The following is a 26,844-nucleotide window of genomic DNA, read 5'->3' as shown; positions in this document are numbered from 1 at the left end:
CCATTATTGCTTGCTGATTACTGAGGAAAGGATGCACTTACTCTGCAGCTGCTCCATTTTGAAAATAATAGGCAAACGATTGCAGCAATTCGTCTTCATTTTTCACAATTTCCATGGAAGATTGTGCTGCCATTCGTTCAGATTGCGGTACTCGCCATTTGTAGTATGTCTCTAGGAATTCGGTGGCATTTATTTGTAAGTCAGTGCAGGCTCCATAGCCAATGGCCACTTTGGGTGCCGGGCCAAGATTCGTTCTCTTCAGGCCGCTCTCCAAGGCCAAGAGACCGGCTAGAAGAACTGTCGTCCTATTGAGCGCTTGGAGTGAGAGAAATGCCTGATAAATGATGGATACAAAGGCAGTGAATACAGAGAATCCAGTGATCCAACTCATATAACGTAGAGCTGTCATCTTGCCCATAGAGATGATAAGGGTAAATGTTTGCTTCTGCTTCTTCTTTTTCCCGGTCTCTGAACTTGTTGTTTTCCGGTATTTTTGTGTTGTTGTTATCTTTTGATTTGTTTTTTTTTGGGAGTGTCAAACAAACAAATCACATTTATTTTGGGATGTCTGTATGTATGTTACACAATTATTTAAATAATTTCTTTGTGTTAAGTTTTACACATTTTGTGTTTTTAAATAAAAATCACTTTGTACATATTTCAATATATGTATATTTTTCATTGTCTTAGATTATTTTCCATGGCTTATTGAGTTTGCGTATGAAGAAAACATTAATAATTCACTAACTAAACTAAGAGATTGCAAGAATTGCAAACGGCGCAAAAACAACAACAAACGGATATTATAAATAATTTATTAAACATTCAATTATATAGCGGTGAATTCACTTTGCGTATACGTACTCTCTGAGCCGTCAATGAGCCACTGCGGTGAGTTAATCGCTTTAGCGGTGAGTTTCAGTTACTATCGATAACCAATATCGATTTCGATAACAGAGGCAAGTTACCGCAAGTGTGCGGCAAATTTAAATTTTTGTATTTTCAGATTGTTGCTTGAGTTGAAGTTAATAAAATTAATTTAAACAAGCAACTGCAAGCAACCATGGAATATTGTTGAAATAAATTTAAATATATTAAATACTACTCAGTTTATACTGGTCACCGCCTACTACATACTAACACTCCCACAACAATTGCTGCAACAAAAACTAGTCTATCAGCTTAAAACCAGCAACCTTGAAAATGGAGCCTGGACCTTTGGTTTTTAAGTCTATTTATAGATATTTAACATCTCTACTGCCAATTAACTATTTTCCTATGTAAACGACCTTAAAATATGGTAGGTATGCCGATGCATATATAAGTATTAAGCGATTTACATTCTTATACGCTTCCTTAGAAGGGTGTATTGAATTGGTTTTAAGATTTGCAACAACCAAAATGGTCATGCATTATTAATCCTTTCATAGAGGTGGAAAGTCACTGAGAACACTCGAAGCCATAATTGAAATGTTAGGCCTATGAAATAAGCGGCAAAATGAAACGGAATGAACAATACAAAAAACGAAACAGTTAGGCGATTAATGCGGATCCATTTCAAGCATACTTATATGATAATTGACAGTTTTGCCTACGTCATCAAAATCATTAACCAGACGACCGGCCAAGAGGAGGCTGCTGTGGCTGCTGCTGCCACAAAAAGTTGTCATGTTTCTTTTTTTGTTTTTTAGTTGTAGTTTTTTGTATATTGTATTTTATATTTTTAGTTGTCGCCCCGTCACCCTACGTCTCAGTGTTGTGGGGAGTGTGAGGAGTACCCCACCACAGGTTGAGGTTGATTTATAACAAGTTGTTGCTTCTTCGTTGTTTCTCTTTAATTGCCAACCTGCCGTTATTATTATTATATTGAGACAAGGTTAGCCAATTGCACAGTATCACCAAGGGGCATGGCTCATTGTATGTACACAGTTGTTGTTGTTGTTGTTGTAGTTGAAGTTGTATCGCACTTGTATAGGAAGTGTTTGTCAAGAAGCACCAAGCTGAGAAGGAGCAGCATCATGCCTGGAGAAGAAGATCTCATGAAAGATTAACTGTTGAAGTATGATCATCGGCTCATACATGTGGCCGGCCATCCAAAGTCTCAGTGTCTGTCAATAAGCGATCGATTAACTTAATGGGAAGGGCAATTTAAGTAACTATTTTTAGCTTGCTAAATAAACTTAAAAACATATATTACTTTTGAAATTATATAGGCACTTTTCCTAACCCATAATCCCATTTGAAATCGGTGTACTCCAACAAAAAAATTAAGTCTCTGATCATGGCAAGAGTCCTCTGAAGGTATTGTTCTTGATTCGCCTCTTTTTGTGTATCGTTTTATAGTTAGTTTGAGCCGATTGCTTGCAACCGTATAACATTACAGTCCAAAGTGTATTCTATTTTTATGATATTCCTGGTGATAAAAATCAACACCAGTTCAGCTCAACCAATTAGCAACTATAAATTGCCTGTCAGAGACGCAAAAAAATACAAAAAAAAAAAAAACTATGATGATGACAATCATAGGCGCAGACCAAAAAGGGAATAGGCTTAACGATAACAAGATAACGATTTCAAGTAGATCTCGCTTCTAGACTGACGAATTAGGTTAAGTAATTTTAAACAATTTTGTTTGGTTGACTTTCGTAGATTGTTTTCAAAAATCATTTTTAAATGACTATTTAATGTAAACTCTTTAGAATTGGATGGCAATAAATTTGCATTGTTACAATGCTAGCCAAGTAGAGAATGATTTAAGATGCTCCTAAATTTAGATAATTTGTGCGACATTTCCTTCCCTCTCGAAACGCTACGTCCATGCAATGACAATTTAGCCAATTGAGTGAGGCTAATAGCTGGTGAAAAGCACGTACGATAACCACAAAAAAAAAAAAATAAAAATCAGATAACAGGTAAAAGTGTCCGATTTTAAAATGCTGAAGAAGATTCGGACTCTAGACTCCAACAGAGTCAAGACATTTTGATGACGATGATGAGTTTGCAGATTTTATTCTGGAGAGGATGAAGAAAAACCGCTAAAGATGTTGCTCCCCGCATAACAAGTGCTTCAACTTGGCTTATTGGCTCTGGCTGGGATCGAGACTATTTTTATCAGACTGAATGAAAGTGAATTTTTGTTTTATTTTTAAGTTTTTTACTGATTTTGTACGGTTCTCAGAGTGCTAGGCACTAACCGGCTGAGTCTACGACGCGTCGTGTAGTCGTCTACATCTGTCCGCCTTTCCCCTCTCCTCATGAACACCTCCACCGTATGAGTGTGTGAGTGTGAACGGAGTCAGCCAAGATACGTATGTACGTACATATATATGTACATATGTATGTTTTATATTGTCGTATTTTATTTTGTTCTTTTCTGATACCCGCTGCTTTTGTTTTTAGTTGTATTTCATTTTATTCTATGCGTAAATCGTTATTCCGGCGACTGCGCCAACAGCCCGCTGCTTGCGTCGGCGTCGGCGGTGTCTGTGTCTGTGTCTCTGTCTGGGCCTGCTTTGGGGTCTGGCTCTGACTCTGGTTCTGGCTCGGGGGGTCTTCTCTTCCACATATATAAAATCAGCATAATCAGTTATTCTACCAAGCAGTTGATTCTAAGCAATTGACACAGCCGCACACACGCTCTGCGTGCTTTAATACACAGAAATAGAAAAGTAAAACAAAAAAAAAAAAAAAAAAAACAAAAAAATATCTACTACAAAATTGTTTCTCAATAGTTTCTTTTTTCAAAAATTGAAAAAATTTTATTTGCAAATTTCTCAAGAGAATTGGCAATATTTGAAAAGTGAAAAGTGTTCTCCCCCTTCGTTTTGTGTGTATGTGTGTGTTGGTGTGCTCAATTAGTGAAGCTTTCAAAAAATATATATGTAAATAAATATAGGTAATAATACAATGCAAAATGAAATATATAGTTAATTTTTTTTTCTTGTGTTTGGTGTGCGTTTTATTTTTGTTTTTTTTTTGCTTCTTCTGTTTTGTGTGTTCCATTTTGTGCGCTTGTTTCCTAAGTCTTTTGTTGGCGATGCTTAAAGGAAGCAGCAGCAGCAGCAGCCGCAGTCAGCAGATAATATATTTAAATCAATCTTTTATCACAACTGGATTTAGCACGCTGTCGAGATTCTAAAAAGAAAAAATTTAGTGCAAACGCGTGGCAATTTGACTCGAACCTCTTCCGTTACTTCCGCCTGAGAAACAGAGAAGTCTATTATTATACATATATATATATCTTCTAGTCGATTATCTGTGCTCTCGATCGATCTGGTATTGAACATCTTCTAGGAAGTGAATATTTTGCGGGGATAAGTAAAAAATATCAGGGATTAGAAACTTAATTAAAGAGTGCTAAAAGTGAACAATTGGTTTGTAGTCCAAATAAATTGCCGGCTCATCACACATTCTTTTGTCCAAGTCAATAGGAGAAAGTGAAGAGAAGGAAAAGGAAATAGAAATAATGCATTCGCATATGAAAAATGCATTAATTAACCAGTTTAATTCCAAAACCTATTTAACTATATTTGAAATTTCAAATATCAAATGCTAAAGCAGCGTTAAATGAATTGTTTTGTGGTTTTGAAATCAACTCAAATGGATTATTTCTTAATTAGGTCTGCTCTGTTCTCTGATTTCATTTCTAAAATGTTTTAAAATTCAAATTATTCTGAGGTGATGAAAAAAATTACAATTTGAATGCGAATGAAGCGCATTTTCGTTGGAAGACTAAATAGTTTACATTTCCAAACCAAATTAGAAATTTCATTTTAACTAACTCAGAGCGGTCAGATTTTAGTTGGAATCGAAAGCGAAAAGATTATAATTTAGATTCCGACTATTCCAAATCCAAAAAAAAAAAAACTAGATCCTGATTATTTTTTCTTCTTCTTCCGTTAAATTGTTCTAAGAATTGTTCTAGAATTGTGTATTCTTAATATTGTCTTGTCAATGTTAACACTTCACTTTTTCAACACAATCATAAAAAAAAATGTTAGTCGTTAATTTCATAAATTTTAGTTAATTACGAAATCGATTAGTCACTTTGGCACAAAAACAATAACAATACCAATAACAACAACAACAATAATAACTTGAGGAATTTGTTCAAAAAATTTGCATAAAATATTTAACGCTAAATATTAAAATAAGCCAAGACAAAATAAAATCACAGAAAAGCAAAAAAAAAAAAAAAGAAGCAAAATAAAAACAAAACAACGACCACAAAAGGTTAACAACCTGAAGATGATTGGCGCTTGATTTCTGGTGTAACGGCCAGGTATTTGTTGGTATATTTCAAAGAACTGGTTCAGTGCCGAGGACGTCGTTGCCGAGGCACTACGTCATCAAATGAAATCAAGAGTCAAAAGAGAATGAGATAGTGGGGGAGAAAAACGAGACATGCCCACTTTTTACATCTTGCCACTTGGCCCCCATTCTTTTCTGCTTCTTTTCGTTTTTTAGAGTCAACATGTCAACGAATTCAGTTTTACTTTTCCTGGCCATGTTGTTGTTGATGTTAATGTCGTTGGACTTGGACTTGGTGACATCACAGCGCACCTCACTGGATGTGGCTTTAAGGAATGCCTATCGACCACTCCGTCTACTGGGTTTGGCCTTCAGCGGACGTTCTGGTGACGATCCACAAAACGTGCAGCGTGTACGTAATGCAGGGGTAAGTCCAACATCGTGCAGATAACGGAAACGAAAGTCCAGTGGCTTGATCGATTCGATGGCTTACAAACTTGTTTCTTATTAACAAAGTTTGCACCAAAAAAACACTCAGAGAAAAAACCCCTAATAAACATATTTATGTACATATATTTCTGTAGAAAACCCAAAAATCGAATCCCCGCACTCGTGCTTTATTACAATTCTGTGATGCCGAACATGGACCAGGACGACGCAGTGCAGAACGTCCAACAAGTGTTCATCGTTTGCGTCCTGGCGATATTGATGTGATTGGAGCCATGGGTGACTCATTGACAGCTGGCAATGGCATCTTTGCCACAAATCTTCTGCATGTAACTGTTGAGAATCGTGGTGTGGTTTGGTCCATTGGCGGACAATACAATTGGCGAAAGTATCTCACATTGCCCAATATTCTAAAGGAATTCAATCCCAAATTATATGGCTATGCCGTTAAGGACGGTCTATCTACAGATCGCACTTCTCGTTTCGATGTCGCCGAATTGGCTGCCATGTCCCGGGATATGCCATATATGGCCACTGTTTTGGTGAAACGCATGCAACGCGATCCAAATGTGAATATGACGCGAGATTGGAAACTGATAACTCTATTCATTGGCAACAATGATTTCTGTACGGATATATGCTATTATCCGGAACCAGAATTAACTGTTAAATGGCATGAACAGAATATGCTAAAGACCTATCGTTATCTCAGGGATAATGTGCCACGTCTAATGTTGAACATTGTGCCAGCGCCAAATTTACGATTTCTAACAAATCTTACGGGTCTGCCGCCAGTTTGTTATAGCACTTTACGTTTCGAATGTCCCTGCCTGCTGGCGAAGCCCAAAGAGCATTTGGACTACATGGAGGGCATTATGAAACGTTGGATAGCCAAGGACTATGAGATTGCCAATCGTGAGGAGTTCAATACGGAGGTGAGTAAATCATCAATAAGTATAGATTTCATTAGATTGATTTCGTATTCTTTTGCTCCTTAGACTTTCACTATCAATGTGCAGCCATTCTCGCAATTTCATGATTTCCCTCGCACACGTTCGGGACAAACGGACACTCGTTTCTTTTCCGAGGATTGCTTTCATCTCAGTCAGCGTGGTCATGCGGCTGCTGCCAATTCCGTGTGGAATAATATGCTCGAAATGCCCGATGAGAAGAGTGGCTTTAGCACACAACTCTTTGAAAAATTCCATTGCCCCAGCGAGAAGCGTCCGTATTTTATAACCAGAGAGAATAGTCGCTCTGACTTTGTGATCTAGTCTATAGATATAAGTATATACAGTTCTCCGTCCAAACTCAAATATCTTCCCTGTGATACTTAAGTAAGTCTTCCTATATATGTACATACAAACATACATACATACTACATAACATATATTAGGTTTCTATGTGGATTATGTATACAAAAATTAGCGCCATGTTAGATCTAAGTAAATATTCTATGAAAATTGCACATCTTGGCAAATGAATTATGCAAATAAACAGCAAAAAAAAAAAAAAAAAAAAAAAAATTATGTAAATTATGTTAAGGGGATGACATTATATGTAAGGGCGTGGTATGTTGGCAAATTTCCATATCCCATACCCGGATCGTTAAAGGGAAGAGACAACGCGTGTGCAGAAGATTCGGAGTTTTGCCTCTGAAGTATATGCCGAATACATATCATACATACCAAATGAGTCAGTCAATAGGGTGACTCACTATATTCACTTATTCAAAAGAACAGAACAAAAAACAGAAAGCTCATATTGTCGATTCATTGTGATGGGTGAAATCTTAACTGATTTTTAATTGATAATATTTAAAATAAATGATTATTAATTTATATTGAAATAGACATTATTTTTAGGACGGGGCAGCCACCCAAATCAAAATGGATTTCACAATGTGCCTACAAGAGTTTGGCAAAGTTAGAGTCTGAAAGAAAAACTGAGGAAAACTGTGTTAAAGCTTCGGAAAAACTATATTTAAGCCTAGAGAAAACTGGCTATGGATCTTTATATATACATACAAGATACAATAAAAGTCGTTTTCAAACCCATTCTGTTGAAGTATTTTCTCTTGAGTCACCCTAGTATTAACTGTTGTCTCTTTGTGGCATCGTCGTGTGGCGGTTCAATCATAAAAATTGTTACAATTTGATTTGTTTAATATTTTTTTTGCCTCATCATTTTTGAGCAAGTGATCCGTGTATACGCATGAAACATGCATAAAAAGGCTGGCTCATTAATTGTTACTTAATTTGAAACGCTTGCGGGTTTCTGGTTATATATGTGAGTCGTACGTGTTTCTGGTTCTTAATGGACCACTTGCCATAACTGGCACGCCTCTTTTCCCCCCACTCACGCACACACACACACACACATACATAATTTAACGCCCTATCTTTAACGCTTTCGCGTGCCAGTGCGAAATGTAAAAAGAAACAGAGAGAGAGAAAGAGTTGAAATTATTTATAGAATTAACGTATTTTCACCTCATTGTCAGATGTAACTTGGTCAACGGTTAAGCTTAAGGTTAAGGTTAAGGTCAACCATTGCATATTTTATACAATGACTTTGAACTTTTGCGAGAGCTAGCTCAGAGAGCGGAGTATATGTATTAGTTTTTCTCGTTTTCCATTTTGGATTTGCTGTGAATCCCAATTAAGATCAGGTTTTCAATTACTCGACATGATCAACAAGTTTTAACATATGATAGATGCATATATGTATATGTACATATTTAATATAGGTCAGTATTTCAAAAGTTTAAATTACACTTTCTACAAGTTAAACCAGAAAAAAGGGCATATTTATTTAGCCAAGTACTTGGCGACACTTTCTAATAACATTTGTAGGTAGGGTATAGCACCTTCAGCAATCGTTTGTTTAGAATTTCCAATGGGTAATTAGTTTAATTGCAACAGTCAGTTATCCATTTTCTTGCCAATATCTGATTAATAAATATTCCATATATTGATGGCTAAATAAATGGAATCCGGACATTGAATTGCTCTTGGCATTTATAATTGTTATGCATTACAAGTTCTTAAAATCAATTACAAACAAAATAAAAGCATATATTGACAAATGCTTCAAATCAATTACAAACAAAATAAAAATACATATTGACAGGTGGAATATTTCTATATATTTTTACATATTACTTTGGCTTGATTTGCGTAAGGTTTAATTTTGGTATCTGTTGTGATTGTGATATGATTAGTTTCATTGTTTTATCCTAAAATTAAGTTACAAAGTTCATTGACACAAAATATTTGTCACAAAATACACATATGTACATCATTAGGTCCATTGTGGTCTTTTGAAAATCATAAAAACATTTTTCAAATAATTTTGATATTTAAATTGTTATAGCAATTAGTTTTGCATTGTCACCCAGCTGAAATGAAAGCAAGTTAACAATTTCAATACCTATTATGGATTATAGTATACCGACCATATTCATTATATTGCTATCGATACTGGTGCCCTTAGCTACTAGTTCAAATGGAATTGCCGGCAGGTTTATCTTCTTTTTCAATAAATCTAACAATTTGTAGACAAATTGATTAGTAAAAGTCTTACAGAAACTGACATTGAGATATTCAAGCGTCTGACAATTTTGTTGAACCAAAGATAAGACATCATAATCAAGATTGGTAAAATCAATTGTAAATGCAACGCTAAAGCGTTTTAGTTGCTTCAATTGTAATAAACATTGAATGGTCTTAGAATTAGTAGGAAGGCATGCAAGATCCTTAAGCATTACCAATTGACCAATTATTTGAGTATTTGCCATCTCGGTTCTAGCAAAATAATGCAATTTCTCCAAGCGATTTGCATAATATTGGGCTCTATTCTCGAGAATAACTCGTAGGTTTATCGCATTTGAATTAATAATTAATGTTTTTAGACTCGGAAAATATGGTATATTAGCACTCATTTCTTCGTCGATCGCAAAAGGAAAAGCATGCCACTGGTCCAATTGCAAAGAGATCCCAATACGTTCTACGATGTCTTTGCAAAGTTCGCGATGACTAGCATCAATAGGCAAAAAACCAGCGAGTATCAAAGTCTCCAATTTGTCCACACCATTAAGTTTTTGCACTGAAACGTAATGTTATAGGCGATTAATGTGCACATAATTGAACGAAAAAACTTACATTCCGGTAGACCAAAATTAGTTAATTTCAGACATTTCAACAACGGTACTTCACCAAACATTTGCAAGACACATTCGTCTGAATCTTCATGATAATGCAAATGCATTGAATGTAGCGATTCGATTTTTTTGTAATAATGTGCCAAGCTTTTGGTTATGGGCCCTTTAAATGAAATTGTTTCAAGATTCGAACAATACTTTAGCACATCTCTGAGACATTTACAACGATCACTGTTGGAAAAACCATCATTGACCTCAAGAGTTTTCACATAGGGGCCAAACCACTTTATGACTACGAGGACACTTCGAAGTGATAAATCCTTGGTGCTTAAAACTTGCAGATTCTTGTTCTTGCTTAAGCAAATGCATTTCAGATGTGGGATGGCTTTGACCAAATTGAGCTGGTCTTCCAAGGGTAGATATTTGAATAGTAAGTGCCAAAAATCTTCACAAAGGTCGGCAATGTTGATGGTCGGTCTCGGGTTATCTAGTATTATTTTATTAATAATGTTGCTCATTTTGTTCCTTAGGTTTGTTGCTGTCCTTATAAACGGAGTATAGAATAATGATTGAGTTTTCGGCACGCCCTTGCTTTAGGTCATATTGAATTTTCCTAGCCTACTTAGATTACTTTAAATTGTTGGGCAAGCTGACAATTTGAATTTTGTTGGCCAATAAATCGAAAATTTTTGTGTGATAACTGGCATTATCATCGGCCATTCGTTGCAGTACATTTAGACGTTTTGTGGCAATGCGTTCAATGGTTCTTGTACGCTCTTTTACCAATTTAATCATGGTCCGTTCGTATGGTGTCATTTCATGAGATTGATAGTCATTTTTTCGTCGTTGTAAATAAACCGGAGTGGTCGTGGCATCCTCCGTTTCCTGGTCATCAGCCTCAACTTTGATTTCCGTTTCAACTAGACCAGAACTATTAAATCTATCATAAGCCTGCATATCAGGATCCGTTGTATTCCAGTCAGCGTTGTCGCTTAACGTGGCTTCATTTACCAGTAGTGGATCGCCTACAAAAAAAAAAAGAGTTATCCGAATGACTTCATAGAATTCGAAGAGAAATTAAATGGCTTCTCTCTTATATACCATATTGCCGTTGCACAGATGCAATCAAATTCTCTTGCCGGCTTTGTTGTTGTCCATGCGATGTTGATAATGACGAATTATCAGTGGGAACCTTTACAACAATTCTGTGATGCTGCGTTTTAAGATGGCGACTTAAATTGCCATAGGAACCTCCTTTGATGCTTAGCGATTTTTTGCATATTTTGCAAAATGCTTTTTTATTGCTTGTTTTCGTGAAATGCACCCAAACAGCGCTTTGCTTCACTCTGATGGACATGGACATTCTTACGTTTTACGATACTCTGAATGTGTTGTTTCAATCGACCATCGCAATCTAGTTCCAAGACGCTGATGCCCTGTACACAGGATGACATGAAATGGTATATTGGTGTCCTTAAAACCAAGGAAACAGCCTGAGAATTGCCAGCACGGTTGTTTCTTGTGGAGTAAATAAGATAGTCTATGAATATGTTCTAAGCTAAATTAATTGTTAGAAATCAACAACTTTCACAGCATTTTTGGTGTAAACATATTCACATGAATTTTAGATGTAACCACTTAATTAGTAAAAGAAATTTGTCGAAAATTGATAGATATACATATGTGTCACAAATAAAATATTATTTGGTTAGTTTGGTCAAGTTTTTCTTTATATGTATAAAGACAGGGTATTTCAAAGTCGTCGCTTAAGTTTAATGTGCAAATTATTCTATCGATATCTAGTTCTATATTAATTGTTGTCTATATTATTAAATTTAAAACGAATGAAATGGTCTCTGCGTGTAAAGCAATTAGAGTTAGTTTGTTATTCTTTGATTACAATTCGATCCTATTAAAAGGTAGTTCAAATTTTATTAGAACATGGTATTATTTAAGTAGTTTACAGTTTAACAATTTTTGAATCAAACTTGAATCTAGTTCATTTGCAAATCACAGCTCTGTGGTTTACTTATCGATAATTATCGAAATGCTCTCGATAAATAGCTAACCGCTCAAGAAAACAAAATTCAAAAAAAGGTGTTGCAGTTGTGGTTCTTGAGTTACACTATCCACGGGCTTGATTCAATAATTTTAAAGAATCTCTAATACTATTTAAATAGTTTTGAAAAATGTCTGTTTATATTTCAAAGTTTTTTCATTTGGATTATTGGTAAATAAAGCATTTTCAACTGCAATTAACCCTACAATAAAAACTATAAGGTCTTTGGGTTAACATTGGTAATTAAATTTTTGAGCAAAAGTTTCACATTTTTTTGTTGTCTTTGTTTTATTTTCTTTTTGCCAGCTCAGCGTGAAAAGGCATCAGAAAACAAGAGAATTATTCTTGAAATTTTTTTGCTTACTATGCACGACGAAGAAATCTTATATATAACTCATACCCATATCAAGATTTAAAGCATTTAGAAAGTTATTGTTCGTTAAAGAGGTTGACCGTAAAAATGCAATATCAAACTGTCGCAATTGTTTTCATGTTGGGTGAGGTTCAAACTCAAGTCGCATCAGCAAATTTGAAACTTGGAATTGACATAACACAATACACATTCTGTCGTTTTAGCAGTTTTACACCACGGCAGTTGCCTACCTTCGTATTCATCGTCATCATCATCAGCTGGCAATGACATAGACATCGATGGCAACTATCAAAACTCAGTGGGTGGTGTTGGTCGAGGTGTTGACTATCACACTGTGGTCGGACATTTCAAAGATTTCTTTATGTATCTGCCTGTTATGATGACCACATTGAAAGAGACCATGTCAGGATTTCCCAAATTTGCCGAGGGCATGCGTATCCTTACCTCTGGCAAGGGTCGCATCGATGGCGAAGATTGCAAATGTAATCAAAATTCATTTACTAGTGGCGCCAGTAGTAATGAAGTTCTAGATAGTTCTAGTCGATTTGGTTGAAAACCAAACGCTAATTAACAACTTCCGAATGGCTACGTATTTGTATATAAATGTTGTAAATAAAAAGGACAGTTAATGAAGCAATTGTTGTATTATTCTTTTTTTTAGAGTACATTATGGGGAAACTTTTTAAATTTTAAAAAGTTTTTGAGTCATAATGGCAACCCTTGACTTTGCAATAAATACATATAAATATATTTAGAAATAAATAAATTTACAATGTGTGTACTCTGAGAAGAATGATCTTAACTAAACTGGAATGTGCAAGGAGAGGAATATAGCACGATATTAAGAGCAGACAAACCATACGTCTAGTCAGTTAAGGGACATGTTTGAATTATCATCTATTTAATAGTATTTGTAAGTGAATGCAAGAATGTGTTGGACATGCAATTAAATATACCGACTTATATAAAATCGATTCAATTTAGTTGAATTGTGATATTTCTCAAAGGGAATTACGTCGACCTTGAATGGCCCCAGGTACATACATATTGTCTAACCCATTTGATTTGGACTTGAACCAATTGAAGTACATACAATAAATTGTATATATTTAGTAGGTGGGTGTTTTCTTATTCTAATTCTGTTTTTCTTAAGCAACTACTTGGCTCATTAGCCAGCCAGGCAACCCGGACAGTCTATGTGTTGATATAGGACTTCTATCAAAGCCTCCAATCTTTGTTGAATGAACAGAGGGTGAAGGGGGATTGGAATTGGGTTAGGGATTGGGTGGTTTACTGGTTCCATGTTTGCACTTGTCATTATTCTTAATTGTATTTGATGTGGCTCGAGGCATGCATGGGCCATATTTACATATTACTAACTGTGGTGTAGAGGTTGGGCGTGGTCAATATGCATACATTGGTATATGTGAATGTAATTCAAAATGTCCACAGTGAAACTAACAAAATAAAAATGAAAAAAAACCTGTCGGTTTTTAGTAGCACACCAAGCGTCGCTCTAGCTACAGCTACTAAAATCCACAAAAACTTTTCAATTGTGCATTATGCGAAAGCGTAAAAAATCACAAGAATTTATCTAAACTCTCTAAAGATCATTAAAGATTAACTATGGCAAATGGAATTGAATTGATGGTGGCTGCGGCTCTATGCATTGGCTGTCCACCAATGCAAAACGAAACATTACCCACAAATCTTGTGCAATTGAATGATGATGGGAATATGATTACCGAAGTTCCACTCGTTGTTGGCGGTGTCGGTCTCGATGAGGATGCTCCTGTGGAAACTCTGGAGGTTATATTGAGAAAGAAACGCAAGTTGAGTGACATGAGGGATTGGATTAATGGCAAACATTTGCGTATTGCCACATTGGAGGATTATCCATTGAGTTACACCGAGCTACTTGATAATGGCACACGTATCGGTCATGGAGTTTCATTTCAGATCATTGATTTTTTGCGAAAGAAATTCAATTTCACCTACGAGGTGTTTGTCCCCCAGGATAACATCATTGGTTCACCCACAGACTATGATCGTAGTCTTATCGAGATGGTTAACAATAGTGTGAGCAGTCATTTGATTTCCCATTTGCAATTATTTGTTATGTTTAATTATTTGGTGTTTGACAGCAAGTTGACTTGGCAGCTGCTTTTATACCTTCACTCTCGGAACAGCGATCTTTTGTGTATTATTCTGCAACCACATTGGATGAGGGTGAATGGATAATGGTCATGCAACGTCCAAGGGAATCGGCTAGTGGCTCTGGCCTATTGGCACCATTTGATTTCTGGGTTTGGATATTGATATTTGTCTCGTTGCTGGTTGTTGGACCGATAATATATGTTCTGATCATTATACGCAATCGTTTGACTGGCGATAAAGAACAACATCCATATTCATTGGGACATTGTGCCTGGTTTGTGTATGGAGCTCTCATGAAACAAGGTAGCACTCTATCACCCATTGCAGGTAAGTCCCAGTGGCCAACAAAGGGCAAAGCAATTAACCCTAATGCACAGATAGGCATCATCGAGCAGCAGTAATGGGAAATGCACATGCAACAATCTTAGCGTTTGTCGTTTCAATTAACAAAGTATTAAACCCACCCACTAACCATCCATTATCCGTCTCCAATCTCCATTCTTCACTTGCAGACTCGACACGATTGCTCTTTGCCACTTGGTGGATATTCATAACGATTTTAACCTCCTTCTACACCGCAAATTTGACCGCGTTTCTAACGCTCTCGAAATTCACATTACCATATAATACGGTAAACGATATTTTGGTCAAGAATAAACATTTTGTGTCTATACGTGGAGGAGGCGTTGAATATGCCATAAGAACGGTGAGCAAAATAATCGACACATTCCACCTCATTCTGAGAAAGACAATTACAGCAATAGTTCTAGACAGCTATGGGTCTATCATATTGTCATATTCGTAGTTGCGAATTGAAGCTAAATGAAACGGAAACGAATTGGCAAGATTGATCCCAATCCGGATAACGGCAAGTTTTTGATTTACTTCAAAAAGGTTTAGTTAAATGAACTATAAATATAATCTCTGCCTGATCAGCAGTAATCAGACTAGTCAAAAAAAGCTTTCAAAATTCATCAACATCATGTAAAGTAGATTATGGTCTTTTACCCTGATAAGGGTTGCGTTTTTAGAATCAGATTTTGATATAATTACCTCATATTTACATAAATTATAATTTAATTAGCAGAAAAATTAAATCGAATTATATCCAATTTAATACTTTAATCTCTTTTCCCATGTGCAAGACAAACGAATCGCTATCCATGCTGAGCCGCATGATAAACAATAACTATGCAGTTTTCTCGGATGCCAGCAATGATACATACAATTTGCAAAATTATGTGGAACGAAATGGTTATGTGTTTGTACGTGACCGTCCAGCAATCAATATAATGCTCTATCAGGACTATTTGTATCGCAAAACGATAAGTTATAATAATGAAAAGGTTCATTGTCCATTTGCCATGGCCAAGGAGCCGTTTTTGAAAAAGAAACGTTCGTTTGCCTATCCCATTGGTTCAAACCTAAGTGTACTTTTCGATCCAGAGTGAGTATAGAGAAAAATTAAAACATAATTACAAATATTTCTATGGAAAATTTTCTATGTAGACTTTTGAATCTAGTGGAATCGGGCATTGTGAAACACTTGTCGGCCAAAGATTTGCCCAGTGCTGAGATTTGTCCACAGGACTTGGGCGGCACCGAGCGACAATTGCGTAATGGCGATCTAATGATGACCTATTACATTATGCTGGCTGGTTTTGCCACATCGTTGGCTGTATTCACCACCGAATTGATATGCCGTTTTATCAATAGTCGCCAGGAGGCAAATGCCAATAAATGGGCAACTCATGGCATTGGACGAGCACCCAATGGCCAGTCGATAAAGCCATCTTCACGCTGGTTTCGCAGCTTTCGTCGCTTGGATGGCAGCAGTGGCAGTGGCAATAAACAGCTATTGGGCAACTCCACACATGGCCAGAATGTTACCCCACCGCCGCCTTATCAGAGTATCTTTAAAGGAAGCGATAATACACATCGCTGGCGACATGCTGTTGGCCAAGTGGGACATGGCGGTCAAGGTATTTTATTGGGTAACGGTGATCCGAATGGAGTTGGCGCTGGCGGTGCCATGGGCGGTGGAGTGCGTCGCTTTATCAATGGTCGTGATTATATGGTCTTTCGCAATCCCAATGGTCAAAGCCAATTGATTCCCGTACGATCACCATCAGCTGCTCTTTTTCAGTATACGTACACGGAATAGATGATCGGAATGTTGTTGCGTTTTTTTTCTAATTGTTCTTAGTTGTAATTTACACATAAATGCTCACCATAACGTAGACGTAGACAATTGATCTGTTGGGTCCTAACTCTCTCTCTATCTTTTTTTATATACATATATTAAATAAAATACACTTTGAAATTGCAAAAACAATTTGCTTGGTGCTTGGCTATGCCATTTTTTGGTATATTTATTTGTAATCTGTCCTTGCTTTTGAACTAATCCAATGTTGTGCGTGGATTAAAACTATAATTAGCTGAGTGCAAATCAAGGCTGCTATTGGAAGAGCAAGAGCTCATTGAGGGAGCACGCGTTGACATAACCGATGAGGCATTCGACGAGGAACCACTTGAGGAGGAGCTAACCCAGGCATGACCACTGCGTCGTCGTCGTTGACGCACCAAGCCCAAAACCGAACCAGCCACCGGTGTTGAGTTTATGGCAGATAATTGCTGCTGACGATGACCAACATTAAGAGACACCAAAGCGGATGTTGGTCTTAGCGGTGTGTCCAATAAGGGATAATTGTTATTATGATTTTGTGGGGCTGTTGCGGGACGTGTGGCAATTGATTCACTGCTGGAAGAAGCCTCACTTGAAAGTGAAGATTGTGCCTCCTCATTGGAAGGAGAGAAAATTGAGTGCTCCGCTGCGGGCTGCTCATTAGCTTGGGCCACATTAAAAGATTGCCCATCAAGCATCTGTAGGGAAGGCACACTGCGTCTCAAAGTGGCTCGATAGAGTGGCAAACGACAAACAGGATTACCCAAAAGCTCCACTTCTCTCAGCTGAGGGCATAGGCCCAAAAAGGAGAGTAAACCAAGTTCACTGATGCGATTGTGGCAAGCCTTCAGCACTTGCAATTCGGCCAATTCAGCCAATGGACCCACACGCTGTATCATATTGCCATCGGCAATTAGAACTCTTAGACCTGGCAAACCGCTTGTTCCATCAAAACTATTCAAGCCACAATTGCTGATATTCAGGTGCTTGAGTTGCAGCAAACCATAGCCCAGATCACGTAATGAGCTCAGGACACTGCCACTTAAATCCAAATGCTGCAGCCGCGGCATGAACAGGGATAGCCGCGATAGACTTATGGTATAGGAAATCACACGAAGACGCACTGTCTCCACTTGATCCAAGTCAGTGCGTTGGGTGACGCGACGCTGTAAGATGTTCGCATTAGGTTCTTGGGTGAAAGTGAAATGTGCAAGTGCAACCAGCTCACCAGCAGCTCATCGAGCGTAGGTTCTGGCGCCTGTGTGGGCAACACAACTGGCAATAGATGCACAAAGGCTGGAAAATGTTGAGTTTCCTCCACAATGGGTACATCACGATCAAATGAATTTCTACGTCCCAAAATCAAGCGACGATTATTCCGCTGTGGCGTTTGTTGCAGCTGTGCTGCAACTGCTGCAAATGGTTGATGTTGCTGCTGCTGCTGCTGTTGGTGCAAGTTATTCAAGCGCACTTCGGCTGGCGGTATACGCAATTGGGCCAAAGCCGCTGGTCCTGGGGCAGCCAGCAAAATGGGTAATTCAGCCTGCAAGGAATGATCTGGAGAGGTTTCCAAATATTCCGTTGGTGCCTCCAGTAAAGGCATTTTGTGTGTGGGTGTATGTGTGTTGCGTTTGGGTTTTCTAACAAGTCTATTGATAAAATAAAACAGAAAACCAAACGTTGCCAAGGGCAACCTACTAGTAGGGTTGTCAGCCTTACATTTACTACAGATAGTATTGCCAATAGTCTGTTCTTCTTTTAAAAATTGATCTATGTATCTAATAATTCCCTAATGACCCATACGAATTCCCCACCTCATTCGACACTTCAAGAGCATTTAAGCTAAACAGCAGCATCCAGGCTGACATTTTATCTTTTAGTCTCTGTTTGTCCTTTGCCCTCTTCACTTCCACTTTCTCTTTTCTCTTTAATTTTCTCACTTCCACTTCTACATACATACATATTCTTTTTTTATTTTTGTTGCTTTTGCTCCATCTTCTTATTATTATTTTGGCAATATGCCCACTGACGTCAGTCTGACGTCATGATGGTGACGTGCCCAGACGCATTCGCGAAACTCTCCAGGGCAATACAGAGAGAGAGAGAGAGAGAGAGAGAGAGAGAGAGCGTGAGAGAGACCTGAGTCAATTGCCCAATGCCTTTTGCCATTTCAAGGGCCATTAGTTAACGCCAACGCCAGACGACGACAACGACTACAACTACGACAAAGTCGTCTCTGCCCAGGCTTTACGATAATCAAATTTTCTTTCTTTTCTACCCCTCGATATCCATATGGACAAAATGAAAAAAGGCTTATATACTGAAACGTTATTTAAGAGGTAAGAGAGGTATATCAAGATATACATGGGCATATGTATTTATATGAATCTATTTGCTAAGTTTCCAGTCATCTGGCTTGAAACACGATTAAGATCCTTGTAGGTGGCTAGACCTGTCTCTTTTTTGTTCAAAATATTGCCATATCTAGCCATAGTTGTCTTCTTTCAAATCTAGCCTGAATCCAGCCATTACTGTCAAGATCCTTGACAGTCCTCCTAACATTTCAACTAAATCTAGTCGCATCTTCTTTTTATCATTAAAACCATCAAGCCCTAGTTTATACAGAGAGTATCTTAATGTCGAACCAACAAATCATTTGAAACTGCTTTCCCTCTTCGTTTTTTTTTTGTTGTCTCATGTTTCTGTTTCTTTTTTTCCCCCTTTTTCTTTAGTCCTGTCAAGCTTTTGCCGGCTTTTGTGTTGTGGCAGTGAACAAAAAGAAAATAACAACAAAAAAAGTGAACAAAGTCGAGCTTTTCCGATTGACGTCATCATTAGGGTGTACAGAACAAAAGCTGCGCAGTAGACAGAGCCAAGCCACGCATTTATCGATTTCCTAGAACTGTGTGAAAGAGTTCGAAAGAGAAAGGACAAGCGGTAAGATAGAGATGGAGAACTAAGTGTGGGCGCGCTATAAACGACAGCTGGCATTTTTAAATACACTGTAATAAAGTAAAAAAATCAAACAAAACAAAAATTTTTGTTTTTTTTCAATTAATAACTAAATGTTTCCAATCAAGTCTTATGCAAAATGTTACAAGAGAATATTTTTAAAAAAAGATGTTACATCTTTAAAAAAATGCAATTAGCTACTAATTGCAAGAAAATTTCTTACAGTGTGGCTTAAATATAGAATTTGTCAATTCGTGGGCGCATAGCTGCTGGCTTTCGGTGTGTGCGTGTTGACGTCATTAAAGCAAAAGCTTTGCTCTCGTTACTACGTTACAGGAAGCAGGACACAACACCAACACGACCACCACCAGCACCATCATCACCGCCATCCTGGTTCAGACCCACCACCCACAACAAAATGTGGGGCCAGGTTAGGTTAGGCCAACATTTTTCTTGGCTCGTTGCAGCCAGCAGCAGTCAGTCGCCAAGCAGCCGCGAAAGCGTGCAAACACACATTAAATCGGGCCAATTCCTATTTAAGTATATCTATATATAAATATATATCTCTCTTAACTACAAAACAAAAGGGCAATAGAGCAGCATTGGCTCTCTAGAAAGTGATTGACAAAGTATTCAAAGTGCAGCAGAAGCAGCAACCTATACAAGAATCAAATATTATTAGAGTAGCCATAACCTTGGGGGAAAAATGCCCAAAACTCTTTGAATAACCCTTTCATACATTTCACTTCTTTGCCGTCTGTCCTCCCTTTCTATCGAGTTTGTGTTTTATTTTTGTGTCTGTGTGTGCGTGTGGTGTGTTTGTGCGACGACAACTGTGGTAATTGGGTCAATCCTAAAAAGCAGAAGAAGCAAAAGACCCAGCTAACGTATTGAAAGGACTAGGCTAAGGCAAGCGACAAAAACAAAAACGAAAACAGAAAAGTGTCCACCTGTTATGGAAGTAGCCTAATAGGGTAATAACAACAACATGGAGGCCACACAGCCAAAGGTGCATCGCCAGCATCAGCGTCAGCGTCGCACTGAGGCCCGTCAACGTCGGCTGGAGCGTGAAGCCGCTGCAGCAGCAACAGCAACACCAACAACACCAACACCTACACCAACGTCAACACCAACAACAGCAGCAGGAGCAGGAGCAACAACAACAATTGGAGAACAAGAGCCATTAGCAGCGCAGCCAACGGAAGAGTTAGCCACATTATCGTCATCATGTGGTGGTGGTGCTGGTGCTGCTTTAAATGATTCGCCATCTGGAACAGGAGCCACATCTAGCGCTGGTCGCATTAGTGCTCAAAGTTCAGCCGATAGCATTGAAATGGTTGGTTCACCTAGTCAAACCTCCCAGCAGACTGTTGTCCTGGTCAATGGACATGCACCGCCAGCAACATCTTCAACGGTTCATCACAATCATCATCATCATCCAGAGGACGAAATTTCCTCCTCATTGGGTGGTGCCACCCATTTGGACGATTCGCCCACGCAGCCAACATTGAATAAGCAAAGCGATGGCAGTCGCAATTCATCGGGCGATGCATTGAGTTTGCGTGAAACACTTCAGCAACTGCCAGCAGCCACCCACGGCCATCGTTCAAGAAGGACACACTCACCGCAATCGCCAGCATTGCGTACCCTGGAGGCAGATTCATCATTTCATCGTGGCATTTTGGGTTATATGGATCGTGAGCTTAAGCAAAGTTCACCAACGCCATCGGCTACGGGTGGTGGTGGTGGTGTTGCTGCACCTAGCGGTAGCAGTGGTGGTGCAGCAGGCAGCGGTGGTGCCTCTCGTAAACAGCAATCTCTATCCGATCCCCAGGCCAGTCCAGCGCAACGTTCATTACGTTCGCGTAGCAGTTTCGATAAAAGTCCACGGCGTAAACGCAGCAAATCGGAATCCCGTAGGCGACGTGAACGTAAACTTATTGCCGCTGGCGAAATGGAAGTTCGTCAGGCGAATGAGACGCTAATGCGTTATTTGAAACAGTGTTCAGATATGCATGATGCCTCACTATCGGGGGAATTGGAAATCGATCAGAGCTATGAAGAGAGACGAGTGCATCGCAAGACCAAATCGCAGCGGGATAAACGGGGCCAGCTAATCAGTGAGTAGTCTCAAGTCCCATTGAGGAAAAAAAAAGCTTCCCAAACCCCCACAAAAACACAAAATTATATGCTCTCGAGGCTTCTGCGCAATGCCTGGCTAATTCTACCCCCCACTCTGTCTCTCTCTCTTCTCCTTCTATTTCTGTCGCCCAATTTAGGTAAACTGTACTCAGCTGGTGGTTTATCATCCATATTGAAGGAACTGGCCGATGACATTGCTCCAACTGAGGGGGAAGAGATCTACAATCCATTCACACCGGTCGTCTCGCCCACTGATGATACGCCCGCGCATATAGACAAAATGTTCTTGCAGACGTCATCAGGGTATCGACCAGTGGAGCATAGCTACTATAAACGTTCCTTTGTGGGCGTTTCGCGCGGCATTTCAGGTGGTGCGGGACCAGGTGGTGCTAATGGTGCAGGTGCTGCGATTAGAGCGGCTGGAAACGGCAGCTTAGATGGCATCTCGGCAGCAGAATTGGGTGGTGCCGGCATTGGTGGTGGTGCTGGTGGTCGTCGTCTATTCCGTTCGAATGGCTTTGGCTCAGTCAGCGATACGCGTTGTCTGCTCGATGCCGACTTCAATCGGTGAGTGTCAAAAAAAAAAAAGTAGGAGAAAAAACAGGACCTTCTCTGTATGTGATGAATGACGCGCACAAATATATTTATTTTCCCCTTCGGGTGATTTTTTGTTGCTTGCTTGTTTGTTTGTTTTTTATAAGACAAAAATAATCCTGCGGTTGCCCGGGCTATTTTTAGAAACGGTTCCCCAAATACATTTTCTTTTTTTTGGTTTTTTGTGGGGGGTTGGTTTGTTGTGTTGTAGCGAGGACCCGCTTGAAGATTACATAACATTTCTGTATAAACAATTTATACCCAGCCGGACATGAACTGAGTATGGGAGGGTTCTTTTTAGGGTCTTAATCGTTTTTGGAAACGCGCCTTGGGAATGCGTTATTAGCAATATTATTGACATTTAATATCCTTAAAGCATGGGGATTAATGCAAATTAGAATCATTTATATGGCCTAAACGTTGGATTGTGTGTGATATGAATGCTAAAATGGTTCCTTTTGGATATAGATAGATAATGAAATTGATGGAATATGGTGAATGAAAATATTTAACTCGTTTCTTTACATTTCTTTCAATTTTTTGTTTTAGTAATGGCGGAGGCGGTGGTATTACCAGTAATATACAATTGGCCTGTGTAATTCAACGAATTTGGCTACTCATTTCAAATATATGCCATGGCCTGTTAGCTGGTCTAGCATTGGCTCATTTACTTTTTGTATTAAGCAGTCATCCCATGGATTGGGCAAAGGTTATCAATGGCATGAGTCTTGCGGGCGAGACAACATCTGCCACATCTATGATAATGGTTACACCTACTACAACAACAACAACAGCGACAACAACAATAGCCGCAACAACAGCAGCAACAATAGCAACAACAACAACAACAACAACAGCATCAGTTACAGGTACAACAACAACCAGCTTGAATATAGATTTAAATATTGGAGAGACAAGTGGAAGTGGCGAAGCTTTATTATCATCATCTTCATCTTCATCATCATCAGCAGCGGCAGGATCAACAGGATCTACGACAAATGCCAACGATGCCTTGGCATTAATAAGTGATTACGCCGGATTTGCGGAAATCTATTTAAATACCTTCTACTGTTTGGCTATCATCTGTCTCGTTTCGGTATTCGATCGGTGAGTCAAAAGAAATAATCTCTAATAGTGGGAAAAGAAGAGCAGTTTCAGTTTGATTCGAAGTGAAGAGGAATATGACGAGGACATATATTGACAGTTCATCCTATACTATAGTCATAGACACGCTACACAATACAATTGCAATCGAAAGAGGATTAATTTTAAGGCCTTTTCCCATTCATACAGTTAGAAGTTTTCGTGTGTCTGGCAACCTTCATATATATCCTTGCTAAAAATAGAAAGTGAAAGTCAAACTCATTTCGCTGAAGTAGTTAGTTTAGTTAGCGTTGGGTTAGCCATGTGCGTGTTAGATTCTAGTATAAGGCTGTGTGTACGGGTGTGGGCTCAAGAACACATTGACCTCAAAAAGCAGGCCTCTAAGCTTGGTCAGACCCTTGGATAAGCCGTCATGCATATTTTCATTGAAGAACATACAAAAAAAAAAAAAAAAACCCACACTTTGTATCCAACAATCTCAAGGGAAATTGAGTCTACCATATGAATACATATAGATATGCATGTGTAGCAAAATCTTTGTGGGTGTGTGTGTGTGTGCGTGAGTCTAGACAAGCGCTGAAATGTAGGCTATTGTTTTTATTTTTTGTTCCTTTTGTTTGAAATTGTTGAACTATTTGTTTGGCTTCATGGCAAATAATTTGTATTCATAGCTCTCAATGTATATAGTCGATTTCATCAGCCGCCGCAAAATATTTTAATGCCCTTAAACTTTGCTCTTTTCCGCCACCACCATCTGCGTTGCCCCACCTCCTGCTTCTACTCTGTACCGTCCCGTGCCGTGGGTGTCCCCACGCCATTCCATTCCATTCTATAGCTCTGCCTGCACTCTTGACCTTTAAAGGCTGCGACGAATTTTGAGTGGGTGGCAGTAGAGCAATTGTCTGCTGATGTTCATTTGGTTTTCGGTTTTGCTGTTTTGGCTTGCAATTTTGTCCTGTTTTGTGTCCATGATGAACCTTCTCATTCTCCTTCAGCTCATGCTCCTTTTCATTTCTAGAATGGATAAAAGTGTGAAACTGTGTATGACATTTCGCTTCGTTATCCTGTGGCCGCTTATTTATGTACGTTCTTTTGCCAGTTGCTTTGGCTAAATGTTATTCATGTATAGCCAGACTGTGGGCGTTATGGGTATCTGTTGTTGACCTTTCACTGCTGTTGGCATCTCAACCATATTCTACTACTAAGTATACAGTATATAGTATAACATTATTTATGTACATGCAGATGAGCTAGCCCACTTGAGACTCTTACTCTGATTGAATTAAGAGGCATAAATGTCAACTGTATACTAACCAACTAAAAGAATCCTGAGAAAGGACAACATTTAGCTTAAATTCATAGTGATAATCTTTTATTTGTTACAAAAAGTAACTAAGATACAAGCATCAAATGGCAATGATTGCAAATGAAATTAAAGAGGAGAACAAGCTGAAGGTCGAAGAAAGTTAGAATTAAAGAAAATAACAAAGGGAAAAAAGCTTCGAATAAAAAAGCCACATGCGAAAAAGACATGAAAAGGAGAATAAAGAATAATATAAAGAAACTAGGCAGTACACAGGAAAAGGGAACCGAAAGAACGAAGAAAAAAGAAAAAAAATTGTAATAGAAAATAGAATAGAAAAATATGAAAAAGAAGACATGGAAGATAACGAAATGGAGCAGAGAAAAACTCCGAAAATATAAAAGATTAAGACGAAAATAAAAGGATCTTTCTCATGGAACAAAACAGATTAGGAAAATTTAAAACTAAGAAATTGAATTTATGGGGAAAAATTAATTAACTTATTGTTTGTTTTATCCTCACAGCATGGACATTTGTCGTTGGAGCTTCTCAAATGCCAGCGAACTGATATCATTTCGTTGGCTCATTATCACAATGATCTACATAGCGACAATAATACTCACCATATGCTCGGATTCTATCGATGAAAAACTCTATCTATTCAATAATAATGCGAATATAACACTGACACAACATGAACTGGTAAATATTATCCTCTTCTACATAAATATATGGTACCTGATCATATTTGAACGATTTCTCCCATCTTAATGATAGCTAAGCAACAGTGTACAAAGTGTGTGGAGCAGTTTGTCGGTAACTCGCAGTATAGCGGCCATTTCGGGATGGATAATGATTGGATTAACACCGCAGGAGGATATGCTTTATGAACATCTGGTCGATCTCACCAAATATCAATTGACAAATAATTGAATTTAAGTATATAGGGGGAAAAAAGCGCAAAACCTAATAAGAACAATTTATTTAATTTGTATATACATACATACATACATATATAAAACTGTAGTTCAAATTTGTAGCTGCTGTTGTTCAGTTATTGGCTTTTTATATTGTATAATCGAAGTTAGTTAATTATGAAAACCAAAAGAAAAACTAAAACTAATCAATATATAAACTATCTAAAACAATAACAAACACAAAAAAAAAAAACAAAGAAATACAACAAAAACCGAAGCAAAAACGAAGAAAAATATTTTAAAAAAACACACACAATAAGCTTTAATGTCAGAAATTTTGGCAATTGCATTGATTTAGATGTCGATATCAAAGTCTTAAATAAAATTGATACTGAAATCGATATCGATGGTCAATGTCGAGGTCGAAATCATGCCGCTAGAAAAAAGAACAAATTTATCTTATTAAGCGAAGTAATTAGAGGAAAGATTCTGATCCGAATATGATGAAAATTATATACCTATATAATAAAAACCTATATATTTACCATATAGATGTACCCGTGTACTTATGCATATATACAATATGTTACCTATATAGATATACATTTTACTTATATATACATATACTATACATATATATATATATATGTATATATACATACATATATATATATATTTGACATACTTTTTCGTACACATATCGTCTAGAGAAAAAAACCTTGTTTATTTATATATTTACATACTAAACATATACATACATATATACATATATGTACATATATAGAAAAAATTATATATAGATATTGTTACAAAAATTAAAACGAAGAATGGATAAATGAATGAATAGAAAGCATATGGATGGATATATGTAATATTGAATCATAATATTGAAAGGCTTCCCCACTTTTTGATTGATTCCAACAATTGATATTGTTTATATCGAAAGATTTCAAATGCATAAAGACTTTCCCTATAGGCAATACCAATTGTAGTTCAATTAATTAAGAAGTGAACAACAAGAGAAACCCGAATTAGCAAAACTCATTTGTATAAAAGCGTTAATTACATACATAGTAGAGTGTATATATCTAGAAATTATACATATATACGAATTGTATATGGCAAAAAACTAAAAAAAAAAAAAAAAAAAACCAAAAAAATATTAAACAAATATTTAGAAAACCAATAACACAAAACAA

At 37.7% G+C, this 26,844-nt stretch overlaps 6 protein-coding genes and 1 long non-coding RNA gene across 9 annotated transcripts in view; 4 read left to right on the top strand and 3 right to left on the bottom strand.

Moving 5' to 3' along the window:
- The window catches only part of LOC137579259 (ADP-dependent glucokinase), an 84,647-nt gene that overhangs the window by 1,816 nt on the left and 55,987 nt on the right, over window positions 1-26,844 (bottom strand). The window contains exon 3 of one of the 2 annotated variants that reach the window (XM_068292970.1): window positions 42-508. In XM_068292970.1, the coding sequence (XP_068149071.1) occupies window positions 42-418 (377 nt within the window). In that variant the 5' untranslated portion in view covers window positions 419-508. Of the gene's footprint in view, window positions 1-41; window positions 856-26,844 lie in introns of those variants that run through there. The other variant, XM_068292969.1, reaches the window with a different exon arrangement.
- On the top strand, window positions 3,613-7,202 carry LOC137579045 (phospholipase B1, membrane-associated). Its single transcript, XM_068292722.1, has 4 exons — window positions 3,613-3,895; window positions 5,467-5,677; window positions 5,835-6,632; window positions 6,696-7,202. The coding sequence occupies exons 2-4, from the start codon at window positions 5,474-5,476 to the stop codon at window positions 6,969-6,971; spliced, it is 1,278 nt and encodes a 425-aa protein (XP_068148823.1). The 5' UTR covers window positions 3,613-3,895; window positions 5,467-5,473; the 3' UTR covers window positions 6,972-7,202.
- LOC137579287 (uncharacterized) lies at window positions 8,829-11,216 on the bottom strand. The gene is made up of 3 exons (XR_011032794.1): window positions 10,961-11,216; window positions 9,861-10,884; window positions 8,829-9,804 (listed from the first exon to the last, which is right to left on the bottom strand). It is a non-coding gene; the product is annotated as an uncharacterized lncRNA (long non-coding RNA).
- Window positions 12,324-12,924, top strand: LOC137579278 (uncharacterized). Of its 2 annotated transcripts, none has more exons than XM_068292998.1 (2): window positions 12,324-12,415; window positions 12,498-12,924. In XM_068292998.1, the coding sequence occupies exons 1-2, from the start codon at window positions 12,379-12,381 to the stop codon at window positions 12,842-12,844; spliced, it is 384 nt and encodes a 127-aa protein (XP_068149099.1). In that variant the 5' UTR covers window positions 12,324-12,378; the 3' UTR covers window positions 12,845-12,924. The 2 variants fall into 2 exon arrangements, with proteins under 2 accessions (XP_068149099.1, XP_068149098.1); XM_068292997.1 differs by having other exon boundaries at window positions 12,349-12,415; window positions 12,495-12,924.
- Window positions 13,800-16,673, top strand: Ir76b (Ionotropic receptor 76b). The gene is made up of 5 exons (XM_068292472.1): window positions 13,800-14,370; window positions 14,436-14,775; window positions 14,961-15,154; window positions 15,594-15,895; window positions 15,958-16,673. The coding sequence occupies exons 1-5, from the start codon at window positions 13,918-13,920 to the stop codon at window positions 16,610-16,612; spliced, it is 1,944 nt and encodes a 647-aa protein (XP_068148573.1). The 5' UTR covers window positions 13,800-13,917; the 3' UTR covers window positions 16,613-16,673.
- LOC137579357 (uncharacterized) lies at window positions 16,837-18,293 on the bottom strand. Its single transcript, XM_068293095.1, has 2 exons — window positions 17,862-18,293; window positions 16,837-17,799 (listed from the first exon to the last, which is right to left on the bottom strand). The coding sequence occupies exons 1-2, from the start codon at window positions 18,234-18,236 to the stop codon at window positions 16,849-16,851; spliced, it is 1,326 nt and encodes a 441-aa protein (XP_068149196.1). The 5' UTR covers window positions 18,237-18,293; the 3' UTR covers window positions 16,837-16,848.
- LOC137578923 (streptococcal hemagglutinin) lies at window positions 20,067-25,929 on the top strand. Its single transcript, XM_068292540.1, has 5 exons — window positions 20,067-21,705; window positions 21,865-22,294; window positions 22,871-23,428; window positions 25,253-25,430; window positions 25,506-25,929. The coding sequence occupies exons 1-5, from the start codon at window positions 20,574-20,576 to the stop codon at window positions 25,659-25,661; spliced, it is 2,454 nt and encodes an 817-aa protein (XP_068148641.1). The 5' UTR covers window positions 20,067-20,573; the 3' UTR covers window positions 25,662-25,929.

The sequence above is a fragment of the Drosophila tropicalis genome, unplaced genomic scaffold (genome assembly GCF_018151085.1).
Source record: "Drosophila tropicalis isolate 14030-0801.00 unplaced genomic scaffold, ASM1815108v1 contig_694, whole genome shotgun sequence".
NCBI classification, from domain to species: domain Eukaryota; kingdom Metazoa; phylum Arthropoda; class Insecta; order Diptera; family Drosophilidae; genus Drosophila; species Drosophila tropicalis.
Note: the sequence above shows the minus strand (reverse complement) of the source record. Positions and strands in the feature narration are given on the sequence as shown.